Source organism: Bombus flavifrons, chromosome 2 (assembly GCF_040668555.2).
Source record: "Bombus flavifrons isolate JBK064 chromosome 2, iyBomFlav1_principal, whole genome shotgun sequence".
Classification (NCBI taxonomy): domain Eukaryota; kingdom Metazoa; phylum Arthropoda; class Insecta; order Hymenoptera; family Apidae; genus Bombus; species Bombus flavifrons.
Window position 1 is genome coordinate 1,333,855 of NC_138443.1, and position 26,077 is coordinate 1,359,931.

Sequence of the window (26,077 nt, forward strand, 5' to 3'; positions counted from 1 at the left end):
TAACTACTTCATGCATGGGTATAAAATATATGTGGGTAACTTTGTTAAGTTTCCCATTATCTGCTTTTCATCATTTACTATAAATTAAAGTAAATTTCAGTTTTGTGGTGGTTCAATGATTAAACAAAAATTTCTGTAGACTTGAAATATTTTAAATAATTAATAATAAGATATACTATATTAAAGTTTGATAAAAATTCACATAATTTATGTATAATATAATAATTTATACACACATACATTAGTATATGAGAAATATTGTTGGTTTAATATTGTTGGCAAAAATTTAAGAAACTTTATTTTCGAATATTTTTTGTATGCTTCCCCCGTTTACGTTTTCCTCTTGCTCCTTGGATAGAATTTAAATAAGAATAAGTGCATTTGGATGTTGGTTGTTCAACCGAAGCATTAACAGCTCTTGTCCAAATGATCGATGCAACTGCACCCAAAGCTCGCGACATGCACAATAATATTTGATTGAATTCCATGTCTTTCAGCCCATAGAACTTACACAATAAATGTAGAATAAATTACAATCATAGTATAAATAGGTGAAAATTAAAATAAAATTGTTATTATACTTGAAAAATAGGTGCAGCAATTGCATTTTGTTCGGGATAAATATTTTTTCCTTTTGCAGATTTCATCATTGTAGAAAGAATTTTAGTGATGGTTTGTGACAACTAGAGATAAGAATACAACTATCAAATTTTTGCTTAATGACTCGGAGAGGTAAAAGAAGTTAAATTAAAAAATACAAGTTTGAGTAAGGAGTTCATAGACTTAAATCCTACATATTCGAGAAGAACTATGAATAAAACAAAAGATACTCAATACGTATACATTACACATGTATACCTTTATACCAGAATCATTTGGTAAATGTTCTCTTGCATAATTTTCCAATACGGTGTATTTCGGATCGCAAATCTCTGCTTCTTTGTAACCAGTTAATTTATCCCTTTGAATTACACTGGTTATATAGTTCCTTAACTTTTCTTCCTTCGATTCTTGGCCAAGAAGGTGCTGTATTTTTGTTTGGAATTCCATATACTAGTTCATTAAGGTAATAATTATTCACGAGTAGTTATATGTTTTATATCGATAATAATTCTTATAATTATTGTAGAAATTATTCAATTAATCGAAATCGAAAACGTCATTACTTCTGAAATTGTGCCGCTTTTAGGTTCCTCGGTATATGCTAAAGCTCCTGCTGCAAGAGCCTGGTTGACGTATGATTGAGAAGCACCGAGTATTTCTGTAACGTGAACGCCAGGTATTCCGCCATTTTCATCTCTATAAAAGTATTTCGTGATATAAATTCTATAAATGGAAGGGTGTATATAGCGATAAAAGGAAACTTTTTAAATTCTAGTTTAAGTAATTTATGGAACATTTCTGTAATACGAACGCCAACATTTTTGTCATTTTCATTCTATAAAAGTACCTTGTAATATAGATTTTATAAATCAAAGTATGCATCAACAATCGCATTTTTTAAAAATGCACGCAATCGTACTTCTAGAGAATCGCGAGGAAAGAAGCTTTTAAAATCTTGATTTGTGACATTTTTAAATTATTTCTTATATATAAGGATATGTAATTTACTTACGCGTTCAGAACAATGTATAATCGAAGGAAGTCCATCAACGATTTCTTATGGTTTTTCGAAATGTCAAATGCGTTACATAAACATTCTGATAAAAATTGTATCCAGTCGCCGTTCTCTTCTTCCAAGTTCTTCAATTCGCCTTTAGCGATTAGACCGACTATTGCCGGTAGCGTTGCTAGTAACTCCATACTATCTTCATACATGTACTTGAAGCATAAATAATAAACCTCATAATGGAAATTTCAACTTTCAACAAATTCAATCAAATATTTTAATCCGACTTCGTTACTCAAATCTTTTATACTTTGTCGTTTCCTAGCTTTAAAGCATATCCCATTTAATTCTTTTCTTAACTCATTACATAGGAAGGAAGGTAATGCAAGGACAATTAGTTGTTAATTCTGACTACAAAAGCGTAATTAATATATAATATTCATAGTATCTGGTGTACACTAAAGGGCCCGTCTTTAAATTTAAGTCTACTATAAAAACATTATCAGTTAGATATTAAAACTCACTTCCCAATGAGTATAACGCAAGGCGCCATTTTTTAAAGCTTCATTCATGTGATTGCGAGAATCAAAAACGGTAAGAGCCACTGACAGCTTTCCAAGAGGAGACGTTGTTTTTGGTAACGTTTGAAGAACGGAACCAACGATTCCACCACCTGGTCCTGACCACCAATCTTTCTTCTTTTGACGTCGTGCAGACCAATCAGCGATTAGCGATGCTGTTTGTTCTTGCGTTGGAACATCTCCGGTTAAAAGCAACCAAAATATAGATTCCGCACTTGGTGACTTTCCTTCTCGAGGTAACAGTGTAACAACTTCCGGTATCGTTAGTCCCCTATATTTAATCTGCACAAAATGAAATTTTTCACTTTTAATTCTGTATTAAAAGTTATTAATTTCGTTTAGAAAGAAATGTGTTATAGTATAAAAACGTCACCCCATATTTTGGATCAATCTCAGAAGTTTCTCTAACCATAGTGTTCACTCCATTTAATCCTTGATAAATATTTTCCACGGTGATGTGACTGATCACCGACGATCCATGTTCTTGACGGATATTTCTCAATATATCATAGTGTATGGGGATCTTTTCGCACAAAGCCTCCTTCAAGTTTACGCTTGTGCTAGGAACACCTCTCGTTGTACTCACCTTAACATTTAATTCATTTTTTTCATATCCTTGCAAAAGTATAATATGTTCTTGTAATAATGGTAAAAAATATATAATTGTTTTTTCCTTTCTGTTCTTTTAGAATAACGGTTAACAAATTTATTTGTCAAGTGGCATATAACAAATCAAATAAAGAAAAATCTTTATCTATGCGGAGAAGGAACTTTAAGATAATTTATTACCAGTAAAGAAATATTTTTATATAATCGAAAGCATAAATGGTATCATATTTGCTTTCTACTTATGGACCTTCAAATTATCAATATAGCAGATAGCGATAAAAATTTTGAAAAGCAAATTGGCTGCGAGTAACCTCGTACATCGGTAAATCAATTCCAACCGTCAATACGTGTCGTTGTCCGTGAAAATTAATGTCGCTGTAATTCTTCATATTTTTTAGAATCACCGTTCGTATGAGGAATCGGAGTCCTCTCCAAGGCTGAAGCATCTTTCCCAAATTCGTCTTCTAAGATCCTCAAACGTAAATTTTCATCATTTTTATAATGAAAGATTATTAGAACGTTAAGAGGAGACTGATCAATCACATTATATGTTTACTGTTTTTTAGTCTTAGCCTTACGTAAATTTATTTCTGCAAAATATAGTGTGAAATTTAGTCATTGCTTCGTTCCAAATTAAGAAAACAGAGGTCGAACTATAATGGTATTTTTTGTTGCAATATTTAGGCGGTAATGCTCTTTTGTTTACTTCTTGTTTCCTGCGCGTTTGCTATCATGAAGTTTTATGTCCATATGTAGATATTATTCTGCCTTTGAAAACGCAAAACACTGAACATTAATCATTGATACCTATTGTTGGTAACAGCTTTTAATGATACTTAGAGGAGTATTTTTACTTATTAGTATTTCCATTTTTTTTTTTTTTTTTTTTTTTTTTTTGATATTAAAGTAATATATTTGCAGTGTAATTTTCTAGAATCTAACAAAACGCAAATCAGGAGATGAATGAAAAGATTAAAACGTGTTTTATTTTTGCTTTCTTTTCTTTTTTTATTGCATTACTCCTGCATACAAAATAACGCGTGATATTTTGTATGTAAAACAACGCTTATTCGACACACTCTCGATAACTGTACAAATTCGCGTCGAAATTTCTGTACCTTGTCTAGAATCACTATTTCGATACAAAGATTTTTTTTACCAACGAACACATGTTTGTATGTTATGTAATGCACAGTTTGTATGTCGCTCTATTCGATATATTCAACATTTAAGTATATTCATTCTGCGTGGCCTACGCGTATACTGGACAACAAATTGATCGTGAAAATTAAATAACAATCGGTTGTTCGTGTATCGTTTTCGATTTTGGCAATTATCATAAAATATTCATAAACGATCGTACAACGAGCGTCGAACTTTGTTAAACGGGAGAATCGGTTTCCTTATCAATCGCTTAATTGTTGAGCCAATAATATTATGTTCTTACGTTAAAATACGTACAAACGACAACAACAGATAACACGTACTTTTCAGAGATTTGCATACGTATAGGTGTACGGTTTCACAATATGAATAGCTACGCTTACGGCTAGTGATTAATTCCTTAACAGTATAGTAAAATATATGTATATTGTATACACTATTGCTTGATCTGAGGTAACTCTCAATAACACGCTATTATTACATTTATTTCTTCGCTATTATCATCATTTTTATTATTAATATTAATATTAATATTATTATTATTACTATTATTGTTGTTGTTATTATTATTATTATTATTATTATTATTATTATTATTATTATTATTATTATTATTATTACTATTATTATTATTAGGCCGAATGCATTATTGGAAAGTGAACTAAAAATATTAATTTCGTATACTCGAGGTTCAATATAATAAGAGAGCAACGAACTATACAATAAAACATATCACAGAAAAATAGAGCGAACTTTATTGCGTTTGCAATTACAATACATCTCTTAATTTTTCATCAAAATATGAGTTTTAGAGGTGTATATAGAATAACCAATTCTAATCTATAAATAAATTTATCTCTGGTACATATATTTTTAATGAAGAATTTCTAAAAATGAAAGTAGTATTTCAATTTTATATAATTACGCATGTTAAACTATTTGAAATCTTATGTAGGAATTTGAAAAAGTGAGATAAATTCATTTATAAACTTTGTTTGTACAGAATAGAAGAACTTCATGATATATTTACAGAGCGAATTATAAAGTAAATCGTAGAAATTAAATTGTACATAGAGGGATTCGGCAGTCGGTTACGTACATACATACGTATTTGCAATCTTTCCGTCGATCTCGACGCGAAAGTGCAGTTGTACAACATGATTGCATTATTTTTCAGTGTTAAAGTTACACGATGAGCAGTTTCGGTGGGAATATTCACAGACGAGATATTAAGGTTCTTCGATTCGCAAAGTATATTCGGTATTTCCTTCGTTACTAACTTCATACTCTCGTAATACTGATAATTCATGAGCTTTGAGAGATCTTTCACGAAAAGCGATCGAACGATCATTACAACTTTAAAATCGTTAAAAAAATAACAGTGAAATTATTCCTTACTCGTTTCAGTTTGTACTTACAGCATTAAATTTACGAAAGACACAAGAAAACTGTACTAAATTTAGAATATTTGTCATTTATGCGCAAAAGGTGGCCATGCTTTCCATGAAAAATCTCGATGTCTCCAACAATCACAATACTGTATTCTGCATTGTCGATTAATGAACCACAAAAGGCTCCTGAGTGGACTCCTGTTTCGGATTACAACTCGACTAGAGTGATATTGAGAATAGTTTGGGATTTTGACAACGTTTGTTTTTCGTATCCGCTTCGAGTTAACTACGACCCTGTGTCATGGTATAGATAGAAGCAACTTCTTTTGATGATGTGGTCGCAGAAATCGAGCACGTTGATTTTCTGGCTTCAATGTCAGAGAAGAATACATTTTTCGCTGGTGTCGTGCGAGTGAGATCGTAGAGGTTGCGAAGGTGCTGGCGTGGGAGAAGGTGGTCTACCTTCTACGGCTTGAATACTCTTCATCAGTTCACGGAATACCTGTTAGACGCGTAAAAGATGTACTTTAGTTCATGAAAATAATTTTTCTATGTTATTCTTAAAATATAACAATACAAATTTTCTCATGATGGAAATTTATAAAATTATATTAAAAAATTGTATTATTAATATTTTTTACTCAGATAAACAAAGTTTAAGGTTAAAATACTTTAGTAAATTCATATACAATTGGAACTGTTAATGGTTAAATATTAAAGTAGTTTAATTTTGATCAGTGGTTTATTTATTGCATTAGCAGACAAAAGACGTTTACAAATTAACATAAACAAGTTATGAATGTATTTTCAATTATAAAAGATTTTAATGAGCAGTTTCATTTGGGCATTATAGGGGGCGAAGTAAATTTCTCGAAGTAGCAGTTTTATTAGGTTATGGTAGGTTGTTTACGTCGCATATGCGTAATTTGAAACGCGAGATGAGGTTTCAAAATGTAATTCTCTTATCGTTTCGATTAATTAAGTATGTAAATTAAGTATGTATGTAAATCTATTATTATATCTTCTATTCTCAGGTAAATGTTCTTAAATTATAATCAATAAGTAATTTCAAAGTATGATATATTCATATGTTTCGTCAATGTACAATGTATATTTGTAGTTCTTTTATACAATACGACGATTTATATTTGTAGCGATAAAAGAATAATTTTAGCAAATAATTACGGTCGTTAACGCTAAAATATGGTAATGATAATAAAAGTACAATTTCTATGATTGGATAAAAGTTGCCTAATTATAAATATTTAAATAGGTTAATTATATAGATAAGATTTCAATGATTTTCAAATATGTTGTCAAGTTTAAAATTATCAATATTTATATGTATTCTTAGATGAAATGTATACAGGAGCGTTATTAATAAAATATATTGATTAATGAAATATGTATCACAAAGATAAAAAACATGAGTGTGTTTTGTTTTAGGAAAAGAAATTTTGTAAACAAAATTATTTCATTGACAGAGAAACTTATTGATGAGACTGTTTTTAGTGGGTTAATACATAATAAATATTCATGTAATACAACAAAAAATTTTGATACAATGAATGATATATATACTTTCATGGGAAAAAATTCAAATAATAATGTACATCATAAGATGCAAAAGCATGACATTAAAAGACACATAGGCACATTTGAAAAAGATAGTAAGGATAAAGGAAGGAGAGTTGATAATCAAGAAGGTGATATAAATATGATTGATAGTAGTAGCAGCATAAGGAATAAACTAAAACAAGTTCAAGATAATATGAGAAAATGCAAAAAAAGTGAAGAAGTAAGACTTGATAAAAAAGAACATAAGTATAGTAAAATAAAATATTATACTCGTGATTTAAATTCATTCACACCCATTGCTCTGCAGCAAAGTGAACAGGAAAATAAAAAGACGCAGAAGACTGTTCAAAATTTTAAGCCTTATATTATAGGAAAAGTAGAAGAGCTAAAAGATAAACTTTTAGAATATCAGTTCCATATAATTAAGATACAATCAAACTATACTACAGAAGATATAGTAACATTGCAGGATGCTAATCATACAGTATTCATTTTCAATAGTATTATGAGCAAATTAAAAGAGGAACTATCTCAACTACAAGAAGAATTAAAAGATTCTTATATTGAGTGGATTAGAATCATTAATAGTTGTAATCGTACTGTTTCAAATGAACAGGATAAATGGGCTATTAATAGTAATGATTTGGAAATAGTAGAAAGTGAAACAAGTTCGCAAAGTAGCAGTTGCAATGAAATATTTTCAACAGATGCTTATAAAAAACAATCATCAAACATAAATAAAAGTTCAGAGAAGAATATTTGGGAGAGAAATAATAATACTATACTTCAGCAGAATATTAGACAAGGTAAGAATAATGAAATATCATCAACCACAATGGATACTAACATCATAAATACAAAGCAGACCTCAAACCAAACCGGTAACAACAATGATATTTTACAAAGTGGACAAAATCCATCATCCATGTTCAATAAATTAAAAGATACTAACACAACTAAAGCACTTAGAACATATTCTATCATAAATACAAAGCAGACCTCAAACCAAACCGGTAACAACAATGATATTTTACAAAGTGGACAAAATCCATCATCCATGTTCAATAAATTAAAAGATACTAACACAACTAAAGCACTTAGAACATATTCTACAGTGGAAAAAAAAAGTACAAATTACACATTAAATAAAAATTCATCATGTCAAAATATTACAGATACATTGAAGCAATTAGGTGATCATGAACGAGTTTTAGCTCAAAATGGGCCAATAACAAAGAAAAGACGGTTAACAGATTATGACAGTAATATAAGTAATAAGCATGACATAGTGTCTTTGTATAGTTTAAGACACATGCGTACACAAGACATTAAACAGGTAGATGTGAATGAAGACACATATTCTGAAGACTCTGAAAGTTTAATTTTTGAACCTATCCTATTCAATAATTCAGAAGTCCTAACACCAAGACCTGATTCAGATGAAAGAGATACCTTTCGATCTAACAAAATACCCAATTTTAATATACATTTAAAAGCTAAAAGTAACCATGATTCTCAAATTGCATGGAAAAAACCTGTTGCTCCTTTAAACACAAACAATTCAAATGGAAAGTATTGGGTAAAATCCACTCAAGATAAAATCTTTAATTTAAACGGAAGTTCAGTAAATCAGATTAAACCTAATATGGATAAAAAGTTACAAATGATATGCCAAGTGGTATTACATAAATACATACAGTAATTGAGTTAATATTGATAATTACGATTTTTTGTGTTTTATTTTTGTCTTTTAACTCCTTAAGTGGAGAAAAAATTCTTGTAAGTCATTCGTACAGTAGAAGTATAAAATGTTCTTACTGTTTACTGGCGGATATATAGATTGGGCCCAATGAACAATTAACCGAAGTCGATCTCCGCTTTACCCGTTTAAGGGATCAATTAGTACTGTTGAAGCATAGCTGCTATGATAATTTGTGTTAAGAAATTATCCATATTTACCTTTGATTTTTTATTTTGTAATTTATATAAAGCTCACATAAAAATGAATATTATATAAGCAGTTTATTTTATATATTAATGAACAAATATTTTTTTATATGGCTTATTTTGCGTAATTTGATTTACGTAATAAATTTATGTTACTAGACAAATGTATTATTTATGAAGAACCTAATACTTTAATTTTATCTTTGTGAGTAGTTCAAGATCATTGTTTAGGATCTGTCAGTCTAAATCTATAAGATCATCAGATTTCGAAATTTTCGAATTCCAAAGTTTTCATACATTCATACATTATTCTGTTTTTATTACATTTTCTTTCGAGCAATTATTTTGAAATTTTGTACATATCATTTTCTTCCCAAGTGTCACAATATAGACGAGTAAGACTAATAAAAATATCGTAGGTAAAAAAGTAAAGACCACCCTACTGATCGCCATAAGAGTCAACGTATTAATAATATACATTTATATCATACGTACCTGTACAACACGACAGTTAAATCTGGCGCTACATTCGACGTAGCCGCATCGCCAGTGCTTCCGTACGAGATTAACGATGTCCCTGTAGCGAGTTCCGGAAGCAGCCGCAGGCGACAATTCGTCTTGCTTGTTCCCAACTACCAATAACGGTATGCCCCTCATATCCCGTGCTTCGTAGATTTGTTCTCGTAACGTCCTAATATACTGTCGTGTCATAAATGAAAGTGTTTTAATATAGATATATAAGTAATATCTATCATATTTTATAGTATCGCATACATATTATTAGGCTGCGAGTTTTTATACATTTATGGGAAATGTAAAATTGCAAAGACGCATAAAATGTACATAACACGTAAAGATATGTAAAATATGTAAAGTACAATATTAGTTAAGATATTTAATAATTGAAACAAACCTCTGTCTAAATTTTATTTTTCTAATTGCGTTTATAAAAATATAAATTTGCATAAATATCCGTAGTCTATATATCGATATAATTTGGTAACGTTACAGTAGTCATAAAAGTATTGTAATATACAGCGTGTTAATAAATATCCGAAATACCTGAAGTGTCTGAGATCTTTTGTAGATTCAGTACCAGACGTTGAAACAAACGCGAAACTTGTTATGCAAAAATATGATTCCGAGTTACAAACAACTTAATTATGGATGAAATATCCCTGCACATAGGTTAGGAGGGCTCTGTTGCATAATAATTTACTAATAATAGTAATAATTTAACCACCACGTAGTCTAATTATTGAGTTTTACAAACGAAAGAATCGAATTTTTTTGCATAATTTTCGCGAAAATCAAGCAAATCAGCCGAAACTTGACGACGTTTTGCATTTAGAGCGTACATGAAAAATATAATTTAAAACACCAGGTGCAGAAGATTCAAGCGTTATTATACGTAAATCTTGATTTGTGTATTCAACTGGACAACCCTACTTAGAATATCGCGAAATTTCATTCGAAAAACTGATAAAACTCTATTTCTCGTACTATCGGTATTCGTAACCATATAAAGTCGATTTAGATCTGTTCAGTAACATTTCTTCCATTTGTTTCTGTTTCTAGTCATTTTCAACCTAGTAGTGTTCCTTAACTGATAACAAATTCCCTAAGTCAAGCTTTTTGACTCGGTAAATTCATTAAAATGCTAAGCGCAATAATAAATTAAAAGAATATCGTAACGAGAATCTTCGATAGTTCTTTTTTTTTTTTCAAGTTTTTGCATATTTTTCATCTCGCTGTAGAGAGAGTATAAAGAAGAACGATAATCGCAACAAAGATCGAATAAGGAAAGTTTCCACCCCTCTGTTAAGCATAAAGAAAGGTCTCTAATGAAATGGGGGTGTCTGGAGGCAATTGGGGTGAAAAAAATGTTTTTAAAAACATTCTCAGGGATAAACACGTTTATCCGAAGCTTTTAAAGTAGCTTTGTACTAAATGTAATAAATCGTTGACAATATATTGATATAAAAAGAACGACTTTATCCTTTATTAGAGCTACCGTAGAATATTACGACACGATAAAATTTATTTTTGGAAGTTAATATAATAAAGAGGATATCTTAGGATTTATAAGTGTCGAGCAGTCGCACTATGGAACAACTTTTTATTTAAGAAGTTTGTATGTATACAGCTTGTCTGTTTATCAAGCTATAGATAGCATAGAAAAGAATCTTCCGTATTGATTGACAGACTATAGCGATTGCTTCCAATAATAATATTTCGATTAATAATAACGAGAAGATACTGTTTATAAATTTATAAATATTGCTTTTGGTCATTAGTCAACCATTAATTCATATATTTTTAGTAATAATCAGGTCTTGTCGATAAAAATCTATCAGAATGTCCACGGTAATTATAGGAATACAGGAAAACAAATATGTTTTCACGAGCACGATTTTGAACAACTTTTTTCTATAGGTACGTGTAATCGCTACTTGATTTTGTTTCCGAAATATTCATAAAAATATTTTTGCTACTTTTTATCTTAGTGTGAGTTAGTTTTGGCTTAGCTTTATGTACGGACATGATATTATACGTGCATTCATGGTTCTCGCGTAGCTTTATTAATTGCAAGTCTCTTTCCTTTTGTTTTGTTTCTTATCTTCCTATGTTTAGAAGTTGAAACGTGAGGCGTATGAACGAACGAATCGCGGTACGAACACATCTAACGTACGTCTTGGAAAAAGCTGTTTACAACGTTAACTTGAACGACATATTTGAAAATCATAGAAATCGGCGAGGTGTACGGAAGTCATCTTATAAATGCAGGCTTAGTAGTGACCGGATGGCTCGCTTTTTATAATCATTACAATATATGTATTTGCGTATTTATATACGTACCTGAAACGTGTCCTGATTACTGAGATCGAACACGAGAACGTAAGCGTTCGCACTTCGTAGTCCGTAATAACGGAAGTCCGTCCATTCGAGGTGCGAGCTGACCGGAAAATACGGGATCATCGGTAGATCTGTGATTTTTAGTTCGTACAATCGATCGGCGAGTACCACGCTCGGATAGAAAGTCTCTCTGCGCTCGGTCGGTTTGTATTCCTCGCAGAATTCGCTCCACACGAATTGCTGCAACCATAAACGAGTACTAACACTGGTGTCAGTTTACGATTTAGATCGTCGTTCTCGTTAACGGGAATAAATGGTGAGAACCCTGGAACTTCATGGGGTACTCGAAAGCTATCAACTGGTTTGAAGTACTGTACGCAATCGACGATTCGTTCGACTTATCAAGGAGTAGATTTAGATTTGCCCCGAGTGAGAGAGAGACAGAAATGGTATTTTATATGGGTTTAAATTAATTTCATTATTGACTGTAGCAGTAGCTATGTTGATTTTTAAATATCTAAAGATTAACTAATTCTAGAAATTTATAAATAAATATTGAAGAGATTTAAAAAGTTAATTATAATATTATACTTAAATATTCTTAGTGATTTCATGCGATTTAAACGATGTTTTAATTAAGGTAATTTTTTAAAAATAATTCCCATTTACATTTTTCATCTGTTGGAATGCAACAATAAGGTAAAGTACCCACGATCTACTGCTGTATAAAATATAATTAAAATAAGATACAGTGACTAATGTACAGTGACTCACACTGAAAGTATCATATTTTGGATATTTACTACAACAAATTTTTATTACTATGGGTATATTATCTACGTTATACAAAACTTTTCGAACTTTATTAGAACTATAATGAAGAATATAGCTAAAAATCACACTAATACAACGCAGTATATACGTATTATGCTATAGCGCTATTCTGCTTGTTTAAATTAAGCTTTTGCATTGATACAAGAAGGGCAATATCACTAAAAATTTATCTCAACTATTTTTATATATTCATTCATTTTTGTAAGAATTTTTACAATGTAATCTATAAATACATATAGAATATACAGTAAACTAGATGATTTTTGCACCTGTATTTTAATTTCATTGCAAGAAGGTGAAAATTTATGGGAAGATATGTATTGTAAGGTAATCGCTCGGAATTATAGGCGGCTATAAAATTAAATGAGCAATTTAAGATAAAGGAAGCATGATTTGATTTAAGGGAGTATTGCTTCATGGTAATTGCAAAACGATTTATCGAATGGACTATGCTATTGTGTTGGGATATATTGGATAGTAGAAAAATGTATAAGGTAAAGTATGAAATCTATGGGAGTCCGATAGGATAAAGTGTCCAAGTCTTGGAATTTCTATATGTACTTTCGAAATACAATATTGTCGCGTGTGTGTAGTGTGTAGTGTATATGCCTTGTTATATAGTATAGCTTGCCTGTTGCATCGCTATACTTGTCGATATAACACGAGAATGGTACATAAAGAAGGATTCTATATATTTACACATGCCACTTGTCAACTTGTCCCACTTGTTGAATTTTTAATAACGTCATGCTAGTATCGATAAATTTTTCAAATGCAAATACAATTATCTAAAATAATCACAGAATCAAATATATGATATTTTGTAGCATAGTATACGATATTTTTCGAATAGCGAATATATTATAAAATAAATTAGAAAACGTATTAAGCATTTATAGCTTTATTTTGCTTATGCGATTGAATTCATACAGTTAAAAAGTATAGTTAAAAAGATATTCATTCGTTTATAATCCAAGATGATAAAGAAAGAAAAAGGAAACGTTTTTATTATCTATGAAGTTTTAACAACTTTGCGTCACTCGAACCACACACGAGATTCGAATAGTAATCGCATATCAAAAAAAGAACTATAAAAATTAAGAGAAACAACTTTATCGTATTTTTATTGCTTCTGTATTTAAATAAATAATATTCTTAAAATCGAGAAACGAAAAGAATCTTATTTAGAGGAGGAAAGTTTATATATGGAACTGCAATTTAATAAAAAATCTAGTATTTGACACATTTCCCGATGCTATATTCCGTCTCCCCTTTTCAACGACTTTCAATTTCCTCAAGAGGCGACAGGTAACCGGAAAATGGCCTCGGAAATGAGCGGAAGTCATTCGCATCTTGTAAAGCGATGTTCGTCACAGTTGAACCGAAAAGCTGAACCTCTTGCTAGCTTTATCGACTGCACAAATGTCGATATTATGCACATGTGGTGAACTTGTATTTTTCCTTCTCGATTTTTCAATATTCACTGGAAAATATTATAGCTTCTTACTCGTACTTTTTCAATAATACTCAAATTGCATAAAAGTAAATCGATACCAGTTTCTGGAAAACTTAACGATCTATTTATTACTGAGCTCATTTATCTAATTCCAAATTAATTTAAAAAATTAAATATAGATCTCTGAATGAAAATATTATGAATTTTTAGCTAATAATTTAATTGAGTAACTTAATTTATTATTTTTTCATATTCTTTGTAATTAGTGATCCTATCGTGTTTATTTAAATCCTATTATTTCCATACAAATTTCGCTACAAAATCAATTTTATTATTTTCTTAAATAAACTCATACATTTTTTACTTTCTCTATCAATTTTCATGGTATAATTTCTTATGTTACATAAAATTCTATCAACTATTACATTCGTCTGGAGGATTCATAAAAAATGTAGTCACGCGTGACTTCTTTCAGTCCCCAGTGAGCTTTTACGAACATCGATCGTGGTCTTTAACAGGTTAAAGCGTTAACAGGTCTCGCTTTTCTACTTTCTTATTTTCAGGACCTTCCCTCGAGTAGTATGTGTAAATTTTATTCTTCGCAGTTTCGACACCATAAATTTTTCTATATATCCATAAAACAAAAGGAAATATTAAATTTCATCGTAATTCTATCGAAAGATGAATAATAACAGAAATTATACTACTCTGCCTTTTTTTGATATTTTCAATTTATTTAACTTGTTATTACTACTTAATCCGTTTAATAAAAGATTACCAAACAAAAGTTAGAAAATCGCTAGCGAAGTTTTAGATAATAATAATAGTAAATTTTTGGTATTTTTTGTATCAATGGATTTTGGTATTAAATCTTCACACGCTAAAATGAAATGTATCTTGACGAAGTAATGCTCTATTGAAAAATAAGGATCCACTGCATAAAACAAATCGAATAATTTCAATGCAAGAAAATACGGAGGGAAAGGAGAAGAAAGAACCGGATAAAATAATTAAAGAAAAGAGTTCGTGCTGTCTTAGTATCGCTCGTTATAACTTTCATTCCAGTCGACGATACTAGCGTTTTATTAACGAGCAGGGTGTGTTTGTTAAATCGGGTTGCCATGATAAATATCTCGCGGAAGTGCAACATTCGTCGGCGCAGTTGCGTTTAATTACGCGATAGCCGTGTTACGTGCCCGCGGCATTAATTTACGCTTCGTACTTAGTTCTTCATCACGTTCAAGATCCTTCAATTGTTTCGTACGATACACGAAATTGCCGGAAGAGCCAGAGACTGCGGAAACCAAGGTGCATCACGATAACAAGGTTTATTTTGACAATTTCTTGTTACAACAGGGGAAAGTATAAACGAGCAAATATGTGTCGTGTATTCATAAATTAGTGTCTAATTAGCAAGGGTGCAATTGTTTGGAGAATGTATGTGCATAGAATGTATTAAGAAATTATCCCCTTCAACTAGTTGCGATAGAATTTACGACAAAGATTATGCTGAACATTTCTTTGCTTTCAGTATGTTTATAGATGTGGGAGTTACTTGTTAAAGTTACTTTTCCTTGTCAATAAAAAGCTTTTGCTTGATGGAACAGAATTCTAAAATTTGATGTGCAGAAAATATCGTGTTTAAAAATTCATTGATTTATTGATTTGTTAAAATATTGTGAATAATAATTTGATACGATTCGAAGTTTTTTTTTAAATGTAATTTTATATTTTAATTGCAGTTATTTAAATTTGACCTGTATCGCATTGCTGTTAATCGAGTATTTTTGAAACGAACAGTAAATGCAAACGAAAAACTTGATGTACATATTTTACTATTTTTGTTAAACTGTATCTTTTTTCTTTTTCAGATAATAAAAGTCTTCATCGCATAGCAAAAGCTTTAATCAGGTGGAAGATATAGTTATGTTTGGTTGTGTTATTTGTAGCTAGTTTAGTTCGTGTTTCTAAGATAAATATTAATAACATAGTAGCTTTCATCGTGGAATTAACGTTTTATTGTGTCGAAATCCCAGCATTCTCATCATTACGCTTCATGATATTACAATAAATAAATAACGTATTCAAAAGAATAAAAAGCTGATAGCACTTGCTTCAATAATAGTTAACAATTTCTAGTTTTATTCATATATTTCAAATGTATAATTCGAACGTCAAGTCAGACATAGTATTAAAATTCCAATTGCTATGAAATTTGGTGAAAATTTCTATATTTTAAGTATTGTGGTATTACTTATACTTACTTTAACAAACTAAAATCGCTATTGGATTAAGCAACTTTTATTCGAAAATCAGTGTATCTCTGTCATTCTACAGCGCGAAAGACTTCACCGTTGATTACAACAATATCGGAGAATTTGAAAAATTAATATTTAATGTAAAAAATTATCATTGAAAAATTACAAATAATTAATACTAACTATCTCTGAAAGAATCTCCATTAACACGTGTAGTGATGATAGATATCGATTCGATTCAACGAAATCAGTGCTCACCCTAATTATGCTGGACTTTCCCACCCCAGGTGCACCGAGAAACACAACTTTGACACGATCCAGAGTGTCTGCAGGGCTTTCTTCCTCTTTCGATCCACTTTCGGCGTTTTCACAAGTTATCGTATCGCCTCCTCTCCTTTCCAAGTAGTCCAGATCGAGCTCTATGAACCATTTACACAATTTATGTCTTAAACATCTAAGGCACGAAATTTTAGTCATCTATAACAGGTATTCTGCAGAGTTAACAATAATAAGTATTAACATTATCATTACTCTTCAATGTCTATCCTCAATATCTTCGTTCCGTGTTTATACTTCGACTGAAATACTTTTCGTTCGTTAGAAATATATTCCTTCACGCTTGTTATTTCCTTTCTCGTTATCGCAATAAATGTATTTGTCAAATCCAGGTCTTCCACTTTACAGATCACGGATTTGTAAAGTTGTAAAAACTTTGCGACAAAGAGTATGATAATTCGATAAAGGTGAATACAAATAGCCCGATATTTTTTCGCTGATATCGACGACGCCTCTGGATTATTTTTCAACCACCTTGGAACTTTTTCGAGAATATTTATTATTCATGAACGAGTCGAATATTTTTACGTGTGACGTACTAGGTTTCCCTCGGCCTTTTTGCGTCGTATATGAAGCCACGTTCAATCCGGTGATAGGAATATTAGAGTTGTCTGGTGATTTATTTATTACCGACGACTCGAAAAATCAGAAATTTCATTAAATAACGTGGCTTTATATCGACGTGTATATGTATGTATATATAATATATATGTCGGAGATGAAAGAACATCGGGGCCTTTCTTTTGGAATATTTGGGAAGATCCCCAATACTTTAGTCTAGACTTTTTATCATAGCTGTATTTAAATAATAAAACTTAGAAGTAGTTGTTCGTGATTTAATCCGATTATGTTTGCCCGAGATTTGTGACAGTAGGCTTGGGCTCGAAGTGACACATCTGGTCGCTAAACACAGCCACGATCACGGGATGGACGTGTCTACCTAACAGAGGTATGGAATAGTTGTATAGCTCTCCTTAAAAATATAGTTGTAGCGGCACACGTGTTTGTCACGTAAAATAAAAAAAGGAAATCTCGGATGAAAAGAAAAATAAAATATAAAAAGATAAAAAGAGAATTTATTTTTGAACACTTGGTTTACACTAATTACGATTTGGTTCTGAACTCCAGCCGTGACTTTCCAAGACTGAAGCTCTTACAATTTGACTTTCGATTGGATCTGTTTCTTTTTTCTTTGTCACCCCTCAATATCCCCGCGCGTTTGTTAGGCGTCCGCGACCGTTGCCACGCACGCCTTCTTCTAGAACATTCGGCGGAAGGACCGTTCAGATATCGATGGCTCATTAGGTACTTCGGCGACATACATTGTCGCCGAGTGCCGCCACATCTTTATCTCCATCATCAGTCCATCGGATTTGATGTGTGCCGGTCGTGACATGTTCGACGACAAATCAAGCCACGTGTGGTTTTGCCTCGGAGTATCAATATCGTAGGACACACACATATTGTATTAATAATCAAACTTCGGGCAGAAACAATGTCGCCGCTTCGTGGAACCGTCTAACAAAGGCGATTGGAATTTTATCGGTACCCCTGGACCAATATAATATAAACGAACGCGATCGTAAGGAGAGGAGAGTTTTCATCAGTGAGTTACACACACCGTCTTTACGATCAGTGAATACTCTACGTTTTAACAAAGAGTTAATTGAGTTCTACTTGTACTGTGGACAAGTAAGTTGAGTTCGACTTAGACTTTGGAAGAAAGCGCATTTGCTATCCCGTTGACCGTGGATTTGTTATTGAACCTAAGATCATTATCATTAGCATCTCGAGTATCTAAATACCACGGTTACTTGTCAAATTCTGTAATAATCATATTTGTACTAGTAAATATCTTCTCTATTGCATAACAACAATGTCTAATCCAAATGAAGATTCGTCACACGCCCCTAACCCTAATGAGAACTCGACATATATATATATATATATATATATATATATATATATATATATATGTACAATATTTTTCTTTAACATTGAAATTATTATAACTGAAGTTTCGTTCACACGTGAGGAAAAGATCGTGTAATCGTTACATTAAATTAATGCTTTATGAAATGATTGATTTTTCAGGTGAATTATTTTCAACGATATCTATTAAAATATTGTTGGTAACATTTCCCGACTTTTCTCGGGATTCGTTTTCCAATGAAAAATTACCAATTTTGAATTTCATAAATCAACGTTGAACTTTCGTAATATTTGTATAAACTTTGGCAAACGTGAAATTTATGTTTTCAGTCACTTGTCCAATTGATATTTTGATTATTTGACGAACAATGATATACCAATATTCTTTTAATAATCTCTTTACGCAGAAATTTATTAAATTTTGTTAACGCCAGAGAGAGATAATTATTCGTTATTTTTGTAAGAAGAACAATGCTGAAATATGTATGACATGGAGCGTTAATTCTTACTATTCATAAAAGTATAACAATATTCATTGTATCTTTCGTAATTATGTTTGAATTAAAGAAATATTTAATCTTAAAAGCTATATTGTTAAATCTTGAAAGCTATGTCTTTTCAAAAGAATTATCGTTGCATTCGAATTTCTATTATTCATTTATTATGATGTTCGAACGTGATGTTGCCTGGACAACCTATTATACAAACGCTTTCTGTCGTGCAACGTTCCATTGTGCCCTTTTGAATTAAGATCATTATACAGAGCTTTGATTATAGCAGTACTATAATATTAATGGCGTAGTGCGGCTCGTATGCATGGAATTTGGTCCAAATCTAACAACGCAACGTAATCGTCCATGGAGCTTCGTAATATGTAGTTAGAAATTAACAGGAAAGCGTCAATAAATTGTGGAACCTAGCTCTAAGGCAATTAAACCGCTTCAAGCGGTTTTCATTTTCAATTTTATCCATTTAAAATGTTATTTGCTACCTTTGTTTACGAGAAACAAATTCGTTGTTACCTTCTGTGTGTTAATTAGAGATTGATATTTACCAGATAAACGTGAGGTATAAAATAATTGCAAACACTAACAGTTAATGTTAAAAATAGGGAGTTATGATAAAGAATAAAGATGGGAATAGGGGAAGATAATATGAATAGATTGATAATTTTAGACGTTAAAAACGATATTAAATATATATATTATATGTTAATATATATATCGTAATCATTTGACAGTTTATGACAATGATGAAAATAACAATTTATTTTAATTTTCTTAAATAACACGACACTTTTTAGTGGTTAGCGCTGTGTAAAAAAATAAAGATAGACACATAAAGACAGAGCATTTAACTTCAGTAATAAAGCTAGAAAGTTTTGGAATTTATTAAAAAACGGGAAGGGGCAAGAACTTGCATAATTTAGCCAGCAAAAGATACGAAGATCGCTTTTACTTCTTATTTCTATCATTAAATTCGTATCTCATTTTCCAAGTCTTTTTTGTTAACAGTTATAAAAATTTGAAACAAAATATCATTTAATCTGAAAATTCTCACCTATGAATAATAGTCACCTTTGATGCAACGTGTAAGTAAAGTTTTTTTCGTGATATTTTAAATCAAATTTGACATTTAACAAATTAAATTTTTGCATATTAAAAGAATATAAATGAAAATGTTATTTTCAGTGACCATCAGAAATTGTTTTTTCGCAAAAATACAACAGAGAGATTTTGTGATTATTTTTAAACTTTTTGCATCCTCGGAACGAACACAAGCTACGTTAATATCGAAATAATTATATTTTTGTCGCTGTCGACCCATTATCCACTGTTCCATGATAATCTGCATAAGTGATGCGATGAAATTCCATTATCGTTACGGAAGTTTCTTCGTAGCAATAAGTTTCGGTTTTAAAGGAAACAAGGGAGTCGGGAATATCTTCATCGTGTAACTTTTTCAAGTAATTGGCGGTCATCCCAAACACATTTCTGCAAGGTACATCGATCGTCATGTGATCATACATAATATAAATTTTTAAGTAAGCGCGTTTTTGTATTTTATATGTGTATATAATTTTCGTGACAACTATATTATACGAATAATTCGGGAGTAATTCGATATTTATTGAAATTTTTATAAATACCACAATCACGAATGTTTTATTTTTATTTGGGTTATTCCTAATTACAAAGCGCAAAATATCTTTTGTAAAATTGTAACACGAGATATAAATAATGAATGTTTACAAAAGATACAGGTGCATTCGTGTACATATTCTTCATGTCAATTAATACGATTTTATTTAATATACGAATTTTCTATGAAGGTACAAAATTTTATATTATTATTATATCGTGATTAAGATTAATTTCTCTCGTGTCTTTAAATATTTATTTCGCAAATATTAGATGTAACAAATAAAAGGAAAATAGATTTTATTAATTGTTATCTTCTCTCGAATTTAATTTTGCCATGCTATGTGATTTACAGGTGTGTCTAAATATAGACACCAATTTAAAGCCTCCGAAATTCGAGATAGATTGCCTCGAGAACTGATATACAGCACCCTTATACATCATAGCGAGTTGTTACACTACATGTATCATAAATCGTATAAATTTCAAAATAGAATAAAAATTACGTTTTCGCTCATTTCTTTTTTTCACGATATTTCAAAACTGGTAAAATAAAAAATAATCGATTCTAACTTTTTTCTATAAATTTTATATGGTGTATATACATCGAAATTCGAAAAATGAATTTCTAAAAATTTTACGCGAAATCTTCATTACTTTTTCAAGTTTGCATCGTTTAAATATCCTCAAAACAAGGATTGTTTTCTCTTATTGATCGTTTTTATTATATCTTCCTTTTCATAGAAAATATATCTATAACTCGAGTCGTAATATTTTTTAAATTATATGAAACGATGCAAATCAAATTTGCCACTGTTAAAATCATATCAATGACAATTATTACAGTGGCCACACAAAGTCCCTTTTATTAGATGTCCAATAATATCGTTGTTTCCATGTGTAACAGTGATAATTATATCTCACGGTATTGTTTTCACGGTTTGATGATAAATTCAGAAGGTTCTTTCGTCTGGGTCGCCGGGTAACCGACGTTCATGGAATTCGTGTTATTCTTCTGAAGAATATTCGATGAACCGAGCTCAAACAACCACGAGGACAACCAGAGATAACCAACCGAATGACAACCAGAGACAACCAACCGAATGACAACCGTGGCGTTTCGACATGGAAATTCGTTTCTTCTTTTGACTTTAAGCGATTAGTTGGCGATGCAATTTTGTTTCAATTATTTTTATCGAAGCTTAAACGACGTGTAGCAGGATACAAAAAAATTCTTTTTTCCTAACTTGGTCGATTTATTTAGATAATCATACGAAGCTCGTTCCTTTGCCACAAAGAAGTTCGATCGATCGAGGTTTTTCTTGCTCCCTTTTTATTATAGACGCGGAATATTTTTTACTATTAATGGTGGAATTTTATTTCAACTGCTGCATCTCTTTCAGCGATGTAACCGCACTACTGCATTTGGCAGGATTTTAATGAAAAAACTGACAGATTGTGGGAGCCAAAGAAGATTCATGTTTGCTATTCGAAATGCGATTCTTTGTGAATTTGCATTTGAACAAATGCAAAGGATATAAAACGCTTATTGTACTATGAGTATTTTCTTTTCTCTCTCTTGCAGTAGGTTCTTAATATTATAACGAATGCACGTAAATGATCTTAAATACCGATTTATCGAAGATATTTTCTTCAGATGTTTATTTGTCCATTTTGTAATCAATAAATTGCCATTCGTTTGTTCGATAATCTGATCGATCTTTTCCTTTCGTAAATACCGATTTGTTTGTATTCATCGCTTCTTCGCTTCTTCCTTTCTCGATTCTTCGCAAACGATAATCATCTTTCTATCATATCATATTTCTCTCTTCATAATCATATTTCTCTCTTCATAATCATATTTCTCAAAAACATTTCGCTTTTGTGGCATAAATGTTGCATAGTAAATTATCAAACGAACTTTCAATTTGACGTTGGTACCGATCACATCTGTTTCAAGGACTTTATAATTATAAGACAGTTAAATAGAAATTGATTTTTACAGTTGTCAGCGGGATAAAAGCTTTTAATTCGTTAAAATTTTTCAGCAACACGGCATTTTAATATCGCGGGAACACATTTGTTGCCTACGAACTCGCTATATATTAATCCATTTGTTTGATTAAAATCGAGGTTTTGACCTTTTTATCACCCAAATCTTTTCAATCCAACAAGCGAAATTACTTCGGCCGTGATACTCGAATAAAAACGGTATTTATTAGAGAAACAGGCGAATTGAATTTCGTAACATAATTTTCTACGCTGAAACACAAAATTATCCAAATCGCGAACTTATTTACACCCTTCTTCGGCACACACGTTTTCGAGATATGAAATTTTCCACGAAAATTGAATTCTAAGCAAATCTCACATTCAAATGCAGATTATCAGCACTGTTCACATAGAGATATTCGAATTTTACAGTCGAATGTTTATTTCTTTTATCGTTTATTGACTTTCAATGAAAAATTAGACACAAAAGTATTTAATCGAAGACATAATTCCCCGTTGTTGAAGAAATTGTAATTGTTTGCTTGAAAGAAGGTCAAGAAATATTCATATTCCAAATAAGTAAATTTCATCCTTAAGCAAAATTTACATTCCAACATAATTGGAAATGTGTGCTTTTTACCAATATTTAACATAAAATAAACACAATCAAAAATGAACATTCGAACGAAAATCAAGAATCTCGTTAATATCGGAAATCTTGTTGTTTGATAGCAGTTCCTATTTATATTACTATTACGTCGTTCGTTAGTAATTACTTATATTATATTTATTTGTATTACTATATTAAAAAAAAATATGCAATAAATATTGATGAGAATTCGATATAAGAATAGTCGTATCAAAATATAAAATACAAAGGAAGTAAATTTAAATAAAAAAAAAAAATAAAGAAAAATGAAATAGAATGAACATTATTGAATAATTCTTAAATTCCATACGAAAACAACGCTTTGACAAACTAACATGAATTAAAGAGTACATTAAGTTCGTATTTTAATCAGCGCTTAAAAAAACATTATCGCTAAGTTAAATGGTAAGAGATAACAAAAATTCTCACTAAAAAATACAATATGTGAACGGAAGGCGAATACTACACTTAAAAAGAAAATCGTGATAATTATCACGAAACAACCATAATTATCAACATTTTCCTAATCCAACAAACCGTAATTCGATGTAACACGAAACAAAACTGTTGTTCACCAAGCAATTCAAGATTCAAATGAATACTGTACCACGTACTGTACGAAAGCAAAAAATTTGAGGCGAGGAAGTAGCATAAAACCAGACGCGGTACTAGCAGCCAAGGATCACATGGAAAATACGATCAAATTGCATACAGATGCTGAGCTGTACTATAAAATTTCATTTTAATGCGGAACGGTAGCAATTTTAACAGCCAAAGATCGCGAAGTCGAAAACGAAGACTCGAATGGAAATCACAATGCGCCTTAATTATCGCGATTCGCTAAAATCTACCCGTAAGTGATAAGTAAATAACACGATGCAAGTAACACAGTGGGAAAGTGTTCACTCGAAAAGTGTTCATTCGGAAAACCAAGATCAACAAAAATCGATTGCAACTAAAATCACAGTTCGCGCCACAGGTTTGTTTTTCTTTTTTATTTTCCAGATTGATTACCCAATAGCCGCTTGTTCCCATAGAGTGTCGGCTTGGAGTGCGTGTCGTTCTCTCTCCTCGCACGGTCCATCGAGGTGAACGCGCGATTTCCACGGGTCGAGGCATGAACGCGAACTGTCGCACCTGCGAGGAGGAAGCCGCGTGCTGGGCCGAGCTTCGCGGTCGAAGCTCGCAACCCGACTGGCATCGGTGCTTCTGAGTACGACCAACTCCAAGGAGCGATCATCGACGCTGATTGACGCGTGTGCTCACCGCTCTCTGGCACCTTTCAGCTCGCCGAGATACCACGCGCTTATTGCCGTTCCATTAAAGACTCAAAAAAAGGCAAATTCTTCTCTCTTCACCTCTTTTTTCTTTTTATATTATTCATTTATTCGGAATTTGTGATAAATCAGAATTTCTTCCGTAATATAGATTTTTAAAGAGGCAAATTCTTTCCCTCCATTTCTCCGAATGTGGATTAATTAAAACTGAGGGTTTTAGGGTCAGAAGAGCGAAGAGGAGTAAATCGATTAGTTTGCAAATTTTTTAATTCTTTACGTAGCTTAACGATAATCTTTTACGTTACAGAAAATGATATCATAATTTTGTATATAGTATTTTTAAAACAGGTTCGAGACACAGACTGCTTTTATCGAACTGTTGGCAATTTTTATAAATATATTCACGTTTTATTTCTCTCATATGCAAAGTGGATAATTTTTATTTTTGTTGAAAAATCGATTGGCTGTTTCTTTTAGGGTCAGTCCAGTGAGAACACTAAGTCCTTGTAGTTTCAGTAATGGACTAACGTGCAAATCAGCAATTGCGATTGTAATTTGTGCGCGTTACATCATAGGGTTCTTCCATTAATTGCCTAGTACGCGCATAAACGCTACATTAAAGTAATTAATTCCAGATGTAATTAAACAAACCTATTGAACGCGTGTACGTAATTGACTAACTTGTAATTTTCCCTTTGCGTTAATTATGTCGTTGTTCATATTGTTGCTTTAAAGGTTAGATAGCCATATGGATGATACCTAATATACCCAATCTCGTATCAATTTCAATCATCGCAGAAGAAGATATAAAAAAGGTATTGTTACATTACTAAATGTATTAAAAAGATTTTTCGAAAATATATTCGATCAAATTTCAAAAGGTTATTTCATTAATAAAAGTCACTTCCTTTTTAAGCTTTTAAATATTAAATCCTTCTCATGTGAGATGCAATAAGCACTTTAGACGTCGTAGTGAATTTAAAAGATAATAGCTGTATTACTGTATAGAGCAAGATTATTACGAGGATTAAGAAGAAGAATTCATGCTTTCTTATTTAAAAGCCAGACGTAATACGTGAGATTTAAAGAAGTATAAGCTACTTAGTATCCCCGAAGAAAATAAGATTTAAATACCGACAATGGACCAATGCTGCACCAACGATTATAATAATCCATGTCTTTCTATATTATTATGTTTATTTTTTGAAATTTACATAACTCCAATAATTACGATTTTATAGAGCTCGATACACACAACCTTTTTTAAGGGATTTGAAAGAAACGTATTAGAATCTGTAGGATTCGATAAGTATGTAGAATCCGAGACTCTTATAACTTGATACCTTTATATTTGGATCAATAAGAGCCGAGACAAATACTACAGCAACTGAAAGAATCGATAACAAAGAATTCGGAATCGCGACACTTGGCAAGAAATATTTTTGGTCTCGCAGCTTCATCGCTGTG

At 31.3% G+C, this 26,077-nt stretch overlaps 3 protein-coding genes and 1 long non-coding RNA gene across 4 annotated transcripts in view; 2 read left to right on the forward strand and 2 right to left on the reverse strand.

Annotated features, from left to right (window-relative positions):
* The window catches only part of LOC138186898 (uncharacterized), a 63,679-nt gene extending 39,218 nt beyond the window's left edge, over positions 1 to 24,461 (forward strand). Inside the window, exon 3 of the long non-coding RNA XR_011175033.1 lies at positions 24,339 to 24,461. This is a non-coding gene — a long non-coding RNA (uncharacterized LOC138186898). The remainder of the gene's footprint in view (positions 1 to 24,338) is intronic.
* LOC138186822 (citrate synthase, mitochondrial) lies at positions 115 to 5,600 on the reverse strand. Its single transcript, XM_069127046.1, has 8 exons — positions 3,118 to 5,600; positions 2,564 to 2,776; positions 2,134 to 2,472; positions 1,616 to 1,821; positions 1,167 to 1,299; positions 859 to 1,053; positions 582 to 683; positions 115 to 506 (listed from the first exon to the last, which is right to left on the reverse strand). The coding sequence occupies exons 2-8, from the start codon at positions 2,600 to 2,602 to the stop codon at positions 297 to 299; spliced, it is 1,224 nt and encodes a 407-aa protein (XP_068983147.1). The 5' UTR covers positions 2,603 to 2,776; positions 3,118 to 5,600; the 3' UTR covers positions 115 to 296.
* LOC138186874 (ras-like protein family member 10B) lies at positions 2,710 to 24,573 on the reverse strand. The gene is made up of 6 exons (XM_069127144.1): positions 24,348 to 24,573; positions 16,542 to 16,702; positions 11,739 to 11,975; positions 9,375 to 9,578; positions 5,607 to 5,856; positions 2,710 to 2,719 (listed from the first exon to the last, which is right to left on the reverse strand). Exons 1-5 carry the CDS (start codon positions 24,571 to 24,573, stop codon positions 5,731 to 5,733), a joined length of 954 nt encoding a protein of 317 aa, XP_068983245.1. The 3' UTR covers positions 2,710 to 2,719; positions 5,607 to 5,730.
* Positions 6,274 to 8,634, forward strand: LOC138189647 (putative uncharacterized protein DDB_G0286901). Its single transcript, XM_069131732.1, has 3 exons — positions 6,274 to 6,297; positions 6,801 to 7,152; positions 7,240 to 8,634. The coding sequence occupies exons 1-3, from the start codon at positions 6,293 to 6,295 to the stop codon at positions 8,632 to 8,634; spliced, it is 1,752 nt and encodes a 583-aa protein (XP_068987833.1). The 5' UTR covers positions 6,274 to 6,292.
* Positions 24,574 to 26,077: the final 1,504 nt, after the last annotated feature.

Bases quoted from the DNA above. Each gene is read 5' to 3' on its own strand.
- LOC138186822 (XM_069127046.1), bottom strand. From the start codon at position 2,602: ATGGTTAGAGAAACTTCTGAGATTGATCCAAAATATGGG. The intron at 1,054-1,166 runs GTAATGACGTTT...TTAATGAACTAG, and splicing joins AAAGCGGCACAATTTCAGAA to TATATGGAATTCCAAACAAA. The intron at 507-581 runs GTATAATAACAA...TTATTGTGTAAG, and splicing joins TTGCTGCACCTATTTTTCAA to TTCTATGGGCTGAAAGACAT.
- LOC138189647 (XM_069131732.1), top strand. The intron at 7,153-7,239 runs GTAAGACTTGAT...ATTGCTCTGCAG, and splicing joins AATGCAAAAAAAGTGAAGAA to CAAAGTGAACAGGAAAATAA.
- LOC138186874 (XM_069127144.1), bottom strand. From the start codon at position 24,573: ATGATCGCTCCTTGGAGTTGGTCGTACTCAGAAGCACCGATGCCAGTC. The intron at 16,703-24,347 runs GTAATCAATCTG...AATGGTTCATAG, and splicing joins TGGGAACAAGCGGCTATTGG to AGCTCGATCTGGACTACTTG. The intron at 9,579-11,738 runs GTACGTATATAA...ATGACACGACAG, and splicing joins GTAATCAGGACACGTTTCAG to TATATTAGGACGTTACGAGA.